Below are 12,315 nucleotides of genomic sequence, written 5' to 3'. Positions count from 1 at the left end.
TACTACTAGTACGTAACCTGTACTTATGCACATAAATGATGAATTGTAGTGATATTATTGATGTTAATTTAGGTTATTAAGATATAGTTCGATCAGACATTTGGAGTTATTAAAATAGTTTTTCTTTGCAATTTTTATGATATTAGTTACGCCAAGTTTGTTATTACATTGTTATTATGTATATAATTTTGAAAATCACTATTCAATACTACATATATAATATCACTTCACAGTTATTGTTCATGAAATTCTACTAAATATAACGCAAAATAAAATAATAAATTGATCAAATAACATCTCCTAAATTAACCGAGAATAAGTGCATGGGATCGTTCAACTTAATTATAGTTTATTATGTTCAATATCTTCATATACAAAATATTTAAATATAAACAATATAAAAAATATACTCATTAGTATAGAGAAATTTCACTGGTGCTCTTATCACTAGTGCAGCAGTGCTCTGCTATAAAATTGCTAAAATTTTTATATATCATTACCGTAGTCCCTCTCTCTCAAATCAAAATATTTCTCCACCTTTCTCTCATTTCCTTACTCTCTCTTTCTCAAATCAAAAGTCGAAATAGCAGAGTGTATCTTGCATTGCGGGAGCAATTCGAACCAGAGATTGACTTCACAAGCTTTCTTTCTCTCTCCAAAAGCTTATCTGGTAACTATTATTAATCAATTTTTTCTCTGATTGTTTGATCATGTAGTCTGGGTAGGTTGTGTTGGATTTTGATGATAGTTGGTTTGTGGGCTGTATGATGATTTATTTTGGTGGATAGTTCAACTTAATATGAGTTTTAAACAAGAAGGATTTGGGTATTTCTGGGATAAGTCTCACGAATTCCATGAACACCAAAACCTAAACCTTATGGGCACTCCACTCCTGTGTTTGACAAAATTCCCCAAAGAACACAATCTTCAAAAATACCTCTAAGATTGTCATTGAGTTCTTGTTTATCCCTCAAATATCTCAGGCATGCTCTCTAAATTTCTTTCATCCGGGAGGAGAGTTGGGGTGGTCTGTCTTGCTAAGTTTCTAATCATGGGCTGAATTTTTCTAATCATGCTCTTTGTTTAATATAGTTATGATGGGTTATTCTGTGTATTCAAGCTCAGACAATCCAATGCTCCGCTAAAAATAGAAGGGACTGGATTTTTTAATTTTCACCTTCAAGAGGTAAAGCTCTGTAAGGGTTATCAATTTTTGGCAAAAATGAAAACATTTCTTTGAAAGTATAAATCTTCCTAACCAAGAAGAGTACGTATGTGAGCATCAAGCATGGGTTATCAACTTTCTAAAGCAAAGAGTAACTTGTTAATTTATCCAAGAGGACTTAGCAATATCAGTATGCAGAAAATTTGAGGTTGGAAAAAATCTCATGAGGAAAAATTTTATAAGACCTGTAATATTTTCTCATTCAGAATATGAGCCACCATCTCTATCATAGCCACCAGTCCATTTTATCATGACTATTTATTGAGAGATTTGTTGCATTATTGTCATCATAGATCAAAAGGAATCTTTAAACCATATGTTGGTCTATATGTTGGTTTCAATGTGTGTGTGTGTGTGTGTATTGGCCATTTGTCTGCAATAATACTGCACTATCAGTCATTTCTCAACTTAAGCTATTGATTTTTTTCAAAGATATAGTTTGTCATTGATAGCCCAGGTACTCTGATTATTTGTTAATGCCAAATAAGACCTCATTGGCATGAATACCAGTGAATTCATTGAAAAATTCTTCTGGCAGCTACTTCAATACTTTTTTTGCAAATACATTTATTCATTCACACACACACACACACACACACACACACACACATCTTGGTTTAGGCTTTTAAATACTTTATGGCCATCTAATTTATTTGATATTATGATTATTATCAAATGTCAATCTAATGATATGATATATGGGTACATTGTGTAGTTACGTCTCCCCAAAAGACTTGCGTACTGATAAATATATTATAATGTTGTCTTGTGCTACACAATATCACTACATTGCCTTCTATTATAATATATGAGTGTGAAATTTGAAAATTATCTTAACCTCTTTGCTACATGTATAGGTATTGTCTAGAACAATCTTTTGTTTGACTTAGACAAGCTCAGTCAAGAAAAGATATTGTTATATCCAAACATTAACAAGTTATTAGCCTTAAGATTGGATACAAGTGACTCTATGCATGTGTCATGAACTTTCTTAGTTTCAAAAACTGCTAATTTTGTGTCTATTCTCCAGGTCACCTTAATGACTTGTCCTTATTGTAATTGTTTTTTTTACTCTGAATGTATTTGTAACGGTCATGCCTTTTTTCCCAATATTATTTCACAAATCGAAGAGTGTTGTCAAAACTGGTGGAGCTTTGTTAGATGAATTGCAAGAAAACGGGATGGATGCATTGAAGTACAAGGTTATATTATTCTTGATGAAATGCATGAACGATCTGTAGAATCTAATCTTGTTCTTGTCTGTCTACAGTAGTTTCTAATGAAGCACAATGACTTGAGGTTGACATTTTCTTTCTTATTGTTGTTCTTGGTGGCATTTTTAATGCACTGAGTTCTACTAACCTACAGTGGTTGGAGGACTTAATTATTTTTTGAAGTTTGTGCCTTGACAATTTGGTCATTTTACTTTACATTTGGCAATTTACATATTCAGAGACCACGGTTTCAGAAAACTCTATGTTTGTTCACTCTTAAATCTTAATTGCAAAATGAGAAAGATTCAGCAAAAAAAAAAAAAAAAAAAAAAAAAAGGCAAAATGAGAAAGTTATAGCATAAAAAGCTATGACAAAACTTTTGTTAATTGTTTGTGCATGTTTCAGTGTTGTTGTGCTAATCAACTCAAGTTAGTTTTGTGATACAAGTTCCCATGCTCTTTTTTTTTCCTCACTGTTCACTCCTCTAATACATTTCAATGACTTTGCAGTTTTGGATTGGATGCATTTTTTTTACCTTTGGCTATGGAGAGATGATTTTGCTTAATTACAAACATGGGTGCAAGTAAGAAACTAAAAATGGCAACCCCATTAGGGCCATTACTCCTTCAACTCTTCCTCCTCATCCTGCTCTTAATCTCAATCCACCAATCACACCCAGCCACTGCATCCACAATCCATCTCCCATTCTCCATATACCCTTACTCACTATCAGTCACTGACTTCGGAGCCACCGGTGACGGCCTCCACTACGACACAGCTGCCATCCAATCTGCCATCAAAGCCTGCCCCACCTTCCACCACACCCAATGCCACGTCACGTTCCCTCCCGGAACCTACCTCACCAGAACTTTGTTCCTCAAATCCGGTGTTGTGTTGGACATCAAAGAAAACGCAACCTTGCTGGGTTGTACAAAAATGGAGGACTACCCAAAAGAATTGCAGGAATGGTACGTGGTGGTGGCGGAGAACGCAAGTGATGTGGGGATCACCGGTGGAGGCATGGTGGATGGACATGGTTTGGGTTTCGTGAAGAGGTTTAATGAGAGGAAGAACGTGATGGTGAGTTGGAACACCACTGGAGCTTGTTTAGGAGATGAGTGTAGACCCAGGCTTGTTGGTTTCATTGACTGTAAGAATGTTAGGGTTTGGAATATCACACTCACAGAGCCTGCTTATTGGTGGTGCGTATATACTATGCTATACTCTTATTACACTCTAGCTTTTCCCCCTTTTTTTTTTAATGATTTTGTTGTCGTTCAAAGTTAGCTATTCTTCTAGGATTGATAGTTTATATGTGTCGTATGGTGGAAGAGTTGATGTTTGTTGCATTTGTATCCTCTGTCTTTTCAATATTTCTTCCACCGCCCACCTATTTTTGTCCTTGTGTGTTTTTCTTTCTGTGCAGTTTTTGAGTTAATTGTATTTATTCTAAAGTTTTACAATCAACTCATTAGGTAAGATTAATTTACTATGCTTCTCTCATCACTCAAAATTAGTGGGCTGGTTGGGTGGTTAGATGCATTAAGTCCAAACTGACATACCTTTTTTTTTTTTTTTTTCTTTTGGATAGAGAAGATGGAATTTCAACCTAAGAAATTGATATTTTTGTTTTATTAATTTGTAATGTCCACCAAAATCAGCCTAATATGTTTGATATATATTTTATTTATTTATTTATATTTAATGAGATTGTTAATTTAGATATTGATTCGGGGGATATTGCAAAATAATCTCAAATAATAGGGTTGATTGTACTTGAACAAATTTTATGGTTTAGGGTTAATATTACAAATGACCTCTCATATTTTAAGGTAACACTTTACCTATAGTTTTCCTCCATGTTATGAATGTATGCCTTCATGTAGAATTCCTTAATTAACTTGTATACATGTTACTTTAATGGTATATATATATCAAAAATAAAATATAAATATTGATTGATATTTGTTTATTGGTTAGTTGTGAATAAGTTCCCTTTTAAAGAATTTTTGTTACAAAATGTATAATGGGAAACTATAATAATTTTTTTTTTCTCCCTCATAGAGATTTGTACTTACCCAAAAGAAAAAAGAAAAAATTTGATATTTCTATGAGTGTATTACTGTGATAATTATAGATATAGAAAAACCATTCCAAAACAAATGAATTGTTTCTTCATTGTCATTTTCTTATTGAAATTGAACCCTTCATAACAATGCACAAGGTTAGCACTTGCAAAAAAGTATTATAATCCTCTCCAAGTAAAACAGACTCAAATCACATGAACTTGTCAACAAAGTGAATGAAACAACTTTGTGTGGGTCCCACTTAAATGGATTTTTTTTTTTTGGGGGGGGTTCTTGCGTAGGGGATGGTATATGCCGATCTTATACACGTGGGACCCACATGTCAATGAGAGAGATGCTGTATGAGATTGGTGCGTATGAAAATTTCTCCCTACATAGACTTGTTTGGTGAGACATTTCCACCATCAAGTTGCAACTAGCCAGAAGGATTGGAATGTTGGGATGGGCCATCTAGTCTATCACTTTAGGAAATAAAAAATTTCTACTAACTATTATTCCATAAACCAAGTTTGAGTGGCATCTGATATTTGAGTTCTAATTATTCTTGTCACGACTGGTGAAGAAAACTAGTAGTGAGACCACAATGATCTCCTTTGTCCAAAATAGTTGGATTGCCTATGGTTAGTTGAAAATGATCCTCTCATTTGAGATTGATCAATTTTATGGTTTAAATTAAATATTACAAATCTAACCAAGTACAAATTTTCATGTTGTTTGAAATTTTTAAATGATGTGGCAATTAATATCTTAATCATAAAATGGACTCTCATTAGGCTACCAACTCATGTACAAAATCTTTTTATCTAAGTAATAGATGGGATATACACTTTAGGAATTTTTCAGGTTTAGAAAATAGATTACAAGAATGTTTCTATCCTCTTTACAAGAATGTTTCTATCTTCTTCATTATGCACTCCCAAAAGCATCCTGATTTCGAGCAGTACGTAACAATAAGGAAAGGAAACCTTAAGGGTATAATCACCACACCAAACATATGTCCAGAATGGGTTGATTAATCGTGCAATTCAAGATTGGGAATTGGAATCTCTCTCTATGTTCTTAGATCTACTGTATTCCATTAAGGTGGGGAGGGCTGAGTAGATAAGTTATGCTAGAAGCCTGCCTTCGATTCAGAGAGGCTTTGAGGTTCGATCTTTTTATAGAGTGTTAGCTCGCACAGGTGGTAACAGTTTCCCATGGAAGAGTATTTGGAAACCGCTTGTCCTTAGTAAGGTGGATTTTTTCCTTTGGGTTACTACTTTGGGGAATATCCTCACTGTGGAAAACTTGGAAAACCTGAGGAAGCGTAACATTATTTTGGTGAGCTGGTGTTGTATGTGCAAGAGGGATGAGGAGACTGTAGACTATTTAATGTTACATTGCCCACTTGGTAGAGAATTATGGGGTTTGGTTTTTAAACTATTTGGGGTGGAGTGGGTGATGCTTGTTGGCAAGGTAGTTTTGGGTGTCATTGAAGCTGTGATATATAGAGAGCCATTCCTCACTGTTTGATGCAGTGCATTTGGAGGGAAAGAAATGCAAAAAGCTTTGAAAGATGTGAGCGGACAACTTTAGAATTAAAAGCAAATTGACCTTGCCGAGTGGATGGTAGCTGCAGGGAAGTTTTCTTTTTCAAATTTATTTTAGATCTCTTGTATAACCTTCAGCTAGTATACTTCCTGTGTACTTGTTGATTCTTTTTTGAATAAATATTATTTACTTATCCAAAATAAAAATCCTAAGTAAACAGGTTACGACTTGCAATGATCAGTTCCAATTTAGCTACAAATTGGGTTTTTCTTGTTCACTGTATTTTATTGTAAATTTTGTTTTTTATTTTTTGTTTTTGTTTTTGTTCTTGTTTTTGTTTTTTTTTTTGAAGACAATAGATGATCAGAATCCCATGGTTGAATTTCATCTGAAACACAATTTCGAAGTTGTAAAGAAATATGATTAAATCTAGGACGTCCAATTTTTTTGGGCTGGGTTGGGGGGGGGGGGGGAGGGACTCGGTAAACAACCTATATAAAATTAGTAATGGATTAGAAAATTTAATTATTTAATCGAGAAGATACGATGAGATAAAGGAAAAATGTTATTACTAAGTTTGATAATTTATATTAAGAAAAGAGAGGAGATGATTGATATTTCAATCTAATACTTATGTTTTTATCCTTTATTTCCTTAGGGGTTAAGATGTAAGATGTTAATACTTAATTGTTAGGTAGTGGGACAAAGACTGGCTATTAGAGCATTGGAAATTTTTTTAAACTAGTCACTAACTATGCAGGACAGTTCAATGAAAAAGATTTATATTTACATATTGTAAAAAAGAACATACTTGACTCAATTAGAACTTGTTTAGAAACCTAATTTAATTAGAATTTGTTAAATTTTGGACTGTTTTATACAAAAAGATGGTGAGTTTAAATTAGTTTAAACTAACATAGTTTAGCACTATTTGTAACTCTCTCTATCTCTCTCTGTCTCTATTACACACACACATATATGAAATGATAATAAGGACAAATGTGAACTTTCAAAACTTTATAGATATGATTTGATTTGATTGTTTATTAGACTTTTCTTGCAATAGAAAGAACGTGTTTCTCTTTACATAAAAATAAGTCAGTATCTCTTTTCCATTAAGAAATAGGAATTAAAGTTATATATTTAGGCATTGCTATTAAGATTTTGGTGGGCTCGATCATAATAGGAATTTTGGGGTTGAAATATATGCAAAATGTGATTATGTTTGGATGCTGGAAGATGCCTGATAACTTTTAGGGTGTGATTTATATGTATTGAGATTTTCCTTAGTTTGTGTTTGTGAGGGATTGTAAGAGTGCTTGTGGTTTACTAGGATATTGCGTATGGTTAATATAACATATACTCATCACCTAAGCTCTGATACCATTTTGTTGTGGAGATAAACACTTTAGGGAGGCTCCTTGAGTAGTTAATATAGCATATAGAGACACGCTTAACCCAAAAGACTTAAACCTAATGAGTATGAGTTCAACTATGTTATATTAACCACTTATTCTTTTCATTATTATTCAATGTGGGACTTTACTTAGACGTGTATATCCAACAAAAACAATGATTGTCTTGTGCAAAGAGAGCTTCACTTGGATTAATGTGGAGATGTCACTGCAAGAAAGAAGATTACTTAAGGTGGGGATTTATGAGAAATTGCCTCAGATTCCTATTTTAACTTAGTTACTCATTACATTTTCATTTTTTTGATCATGAAAGGAAAGTATTTTATTTGCTAAAGAAGTAATTTGGTATCACTTAACTGCCAAGAAATTAAAATTAAAGACTTATATATAGATATTTTGTTAAGAGTTTGGTGGCTCCAAAGTCCAATCCAAGATATTCCTCCTTATTTGGGAAGTAACTTTGTAGTTTTATTTTTATTTTTGCTCAAATGCTTTTTGGTTTTACTTGGACTAAAAGATGCATGCATTAAAATATATGCATAGTGTGAGAACATAGGCCCATGCTTGCTCCTTCTCATGGGTGACTTTGCCGTTGTGGTTCATTTCTTTCTACCAAGGCCAGCTTTTGAAAGAGAAGATTCACTTTTAGGAATAGAGGTTTTCAATAAGTTGCTCGTAGTTTTTTGTTTTCTTTTTCCCCTTGAAATTGGGTTGGTGTACATTGTATTAAGATTGAAAAGAGTGCATTAGATGGATACCAAGGCATTGAGAATGAAGGGTGCTTTTAGAGACAAAAGGCCCTAGGGAGATTTATAGTATGTGATCCATGGATCTATGATCAATATATTTTTGAGATTGAAAGATGTCTATTACAATTTGGGGTCAAAAGATACCTACAGTGACTGAATTGAGTGTGCTTTGGGTGGATCAGGATTTGAGTTATTTTGTGTTTGTGAATGATTATGAGTTGTTTGTGTTTATAAGGTTTTTGAGCATTGTTTGTGAGGCTGGTGTTCATAATTTATTGTTGATAGTCAAGTTTGATTGCAATTTCCTTGGTTCTTTAGTCCGTGAGTCATTCATCTTCCTCTTCTATGTATTTGTGCTTGCAACTTTTTATTGGATTTATAAACTATGATTCATTGGTCAATTGCTTTGTTTTTATATTGTATCACTCTTAATTATAGCCGTGAATCTGATGAACAGCTTGCATATAGTACGGTGTGAAAACACATCAATTCATGATGTTTCGATTTATGGAAACTTCAATACACCTAACAATGATGGGATTGATATAGAGGATTCAAATAATACAGTCATTACAAGGTGTCACATCGATACTGGAGATGATGCTATCTGTCCAAAGACATACACTGGCCCTCTTTATAACTTGACTGTGACAAACTGTTGGATTCGAACAAAATCTTCAGCAATCAAACTTGGTAGTGCAAGTTCATTCGATTTCAAGGGTCTAATATTTGACAATATCACAATTGTAGAGTCTCATAGAGGGCTGGGATTGCAGATACGTGATGGAGGTAACACTCATATTGCTTTTCTTGTATTATTGAGAATTTTTCTTGAATGATTGACAAATTAAGCTCTATTTCACTTTTTTTTTTTTTTTTTCTGAAGTTTTAAGCATTCACCCTGTGCAGGAAATGTAAGCGACATTACCTTCTCAAACATAAACATAAGCACAAGATACTATGACCCTTTATGGTGGGGAAGAGCGGAGCCTATATATGTGACAACATGCCCAAGGGACTCCAGTGCAAAGGAGGGTTCAATCTCAAATGTAGTTTTTATTAACATCACTGCAAATTCTGAAAATGGTGTGTTCTTATCAGGTTCTAAACATGGGCTACTAAGCAATTTGAGATTCATAAATGTGAACCTGACTTACAGAAGATGGACAAATTATTCTGGTGGATTGATAGATTACAGACCAGGATGCCAAGGACTTGTTAATCACAGCATTGCTGGGATCATCATGGAACACATTGAAGGTTTGGAGGTTGAAAATGTTAACATGAGATGGTCTGATCACCCATTTGGACACTGGAACAATCCTCTTGATTTCAAGCCTTCAACTGTAAATAATATTTCTTTGTTTAATTTTCGTTCAAGTTTGTACATAAAATGATAGTGGCATCCTTGAGCGTGGTTTTGAAATTTGGATTGTTTAAAGAACTGGAATAGGGAGAGGTTCAAGGATTTTGAAGTCGGATCGAGATTCAACTGAGGTAAAACTGTTATGTGTCATTTAATTTTTTACTGGTTTTTATACCTAAATTGTATTTATATGTTATTCCTTATCAATAAAATGCATGTGGCCCAATGGTTTGGGCTTTGGAAATGCTTATTTGCCTGTTACATACTCATCTTTCCTCTTTATGAGGTAAAAGTTTGAATCCTCCTATGTCATTATTGTGAATATTGGAAAAAAAAAAGACATGTATCTATAGATGTATCATGTATTATTATTATTATTATTATATGGTCATCCACTCCTTTTATGGTTTAAGTATCACCATCTTCTTCCTTTGACAAAATTTACTCTTATCATGGAAAGTAACAATTAATTATGATCTAGTTGAAGTTCCATCTCCAATTATTGCCGTATAGTCTCTTGGAGGAGCTTTGACACCTAACTGTCCAAAGTTAGGCAGAAGGATGTTGGCAAAGGCATTGGACATGACGAAGGATACGGAACTCTTTCAACCTCATAGCCTTGAGCTGAAAAAAGCTTGCAGTTGGCTTGATTGCATTGACACTGTGGGAGGGTAAGGTCCGAGGATGGAATAGAACTTGTGGGCCTAGTTTGATGGGGTGGAGGGGCCCACCCACACATCAATCCTGACTTAACACATGGATAAGAATCTGAGAAGGAGAGACGAGGAGGTTGACTCCTTGAGGAGCTCGAAGAGCAAGTGTTCCTCAAATTACTTCGAGCAGACTATCTCCACCAGAAAAAAAAAAATACTGAAGAAGACAATAGACGTGCAAGCAAAGAAGAAAGAAAATATACAAATAAAGTAGTCATCACTTCCGCATTCAATCCAATGCACCAACTCAGCTGGCCGCATTAATGGAGAAATGACTCCTAAATAGTGTCCTAACAACTTGCAACACATTTTTCCATCTCCAACAAAACACTGATGGGACAAGCATCCAAAGGAAGGTCAAATGACTATATAAGTGAAAGGCTATGATGCAATTCAAGTGACTATATAAAGAAAGGAAACCTCTCCAAAATGAGGGACAAAAAACTATAAAGAAACACTTCTTGTGTAGCACTATCTTCTAGTTGAAATTTGAATATTATTTGGATTGATGTTCCTCGGCCTAATCCAAGGAAGTGTTAATCTAAGAATTTGCTACTCTCTGGTACCTTTTGTTATATTTTTCCACTCATTGTCTTCTAAAACCATATAAGCATATCAAGGTTGACCTTAGAAACTCACTCTCTAAGAAATTAATTTTATTGGGCCATCATACTTAAACTTTCTATTTTAGAAGGGCCTAAGTATATACACCACACCTATAGACACTATCCAAATCCATTCTAAACTCTGATGGTAGAGTCATTGAAACTTGGTACAAAACCAGGATTTTGGTTTTGGGGAGGTGATGCATGAACTAAAAAAAAAAAAAAAAAAAAGAATTCAGGAATAAAAATATATAGACATTTAGACCAAATACAAAATATAAACAAAAGAAAAAGACAAAATATTTGTTTCTTAATAAATTTTAAACCAATCATTTAAAATGGAATTCAACTTTCTTGTAAATTCAGAAAATATTCTATGATTAATTTTGTACCAAATTTACAATAAATTTCTTTTCAATATCAAAGTTTTTTTATTTTATTTTTTTATTTTTTTAAGGGAAAATATCAAAGTCAAGTAGTCATTTAGACTTTCGTTTTACTACAAAGCCTAATTTTGACAATATTTATAAAGACTTGTCTTGTAATTGTATAAACAAGAAAAGTGAATACAAGTACAATCACTCTATGAATAAGTTGGTAGATTGCTGCCTTTTCAATTCTTACCAATCATTAAACACAATTCATAAAAAAAAAAAAAAAAATGATGAAAAAAAATTGTTTCGGATCTACTATAATCTTTCATTAAATTAAAATAATAAAAAAAATATAATATTGAATATATTGATTATAAAAGTTAAAAAAAAAAAAACACACACACACATACACATATAAGAGACAAATTAATTTCGAATATATATAAATGAGTGATCTTAATAAAGATACTTAGTCTCTTATTTGTCAATTTGCCCTCAATATTTTACTAATCAAGAAAATATTTTTCTTACTAAAGAATTTTAGTTGAATATAGGGTTGTAAATGAACTAAACAGTTTGGGTTAACTCAATAAAAAGGCCATTTATTTTTGTTTGTTTATAAACAAGCCAAGTTTAAGCCTTGGAATGAGTTACATCCAGAACAAGGGCTAGGTTTTGGAGGAGCTAGGCCCAAAGCATTGGAAGAGACTAGCAAGGCAGAACAAGCAAACAAGCCCAACAAAAGAATCAGGCCAAAGTAGCAAACTCTTCTTTAACTTATGCAGCACCATCGAGCCCAATGAGTGTGTAAGTGTGGAATTGCTGGGAATTGGGGTCGTCTTCGGCAATTTGATTACTCACAAAGGAGGTGAAAACAAGAAACCACACCTTGGTTTTCCTAGCCAAAACCAAGGCACAAACTAGTTGAATGAAGGGGCTCCAACAAAAATTGGAGCTCACGTAAAGGATTGTAGTTCCAAGTGACGATAGGAGTGGCGGTTTAGCCATGTTGTGGAAGGAAGGCACATTGGTAATA

The 12,315-nt window shown here is 33.6% G+C and overlaps 1 protein-coding gene across 2 annotated transcripts; it reads left to right on the top strand.

The window, feature by feature from the left end:
* Positions 1–487: 487 nt before the first annotated feature.
* On the top strand, positions 488–9,848 carry LOC115988322 (exo-poly-alpha-D-galacturonosidase-like). Of its 2 annotated transcripts, XM_031111863.1 has the most exons (5): positions 488–670; positions 1,093–1,186; positions 2,950–3,642; positions 8,679–9,010; positions 9,131–9,848. In XM_031111863.1, the coding sequence occupies exons 3-5, from the start codon at positions 3,014–3,016 to the stop codon at positions 9,616–9,618; spliced, it is 1,449 nt and encodes a 482-aa protein (XP_030967723.1). In that variant the 5' UTR covers positions 488–670; positions 1,093–1,186; positions 2,950–3,013; the 3' UTR covers positions 9,619–9,848. The 2 variants fall into 2 exon arrangements, with proteins under 2 accessions (XP_030967723.1, XP_030967716.1); XM_031111856.1 differs by lacking the exon at positions 1,093–1,186.
* The last annotated feature ends 2,467 nt before the right edge of the window (positions 9,849–12,315 follow it).

This window comes from Quercus lobata, chromosome 1 (genome assembly GCF_001633185.2).
Source record: "Quercus lobata isolate SW786 chromosome 1, ValleyOak3.0 Primary Assembly, whole genome shotgun sequence".
Lineage (NCBI taxonomy): Eukaryota > Viridiplantae > Streptophyta > Magnoliopsida > Fagales > Fagaceae > Quercus > Quercus lobata.
The sequence above is the reverse complement of the archived record's forward strand: the minus strand, read 5'-3'. Positions and strand labels throughout refer to the sequence as shown.

Bases quoted from the DNA above. Each gene is read 5' to 3' on its own strand.
- LOC115988322 (XM_031111856.1), top strand. From the start codon at position 3,014: ATGGGTGCAAGTAAGAAACTAAAAATGGCAACCCCATTAGGGCCATTA. The intron at 3,643-8,678 runs GTGCGTATATAC...TCTGATGAACAG, and splicing joins ACAGAGCCTGCTTATTGGTG to CTTGCATATAGTACGGTGTG. The intron at 9,011-9,130 runs GTAACACTCATA...CACCCTGTGCAG, and splicing joins ATTGCAGATACGTGATGGAG to GAAATGTAAGCGACATTACC.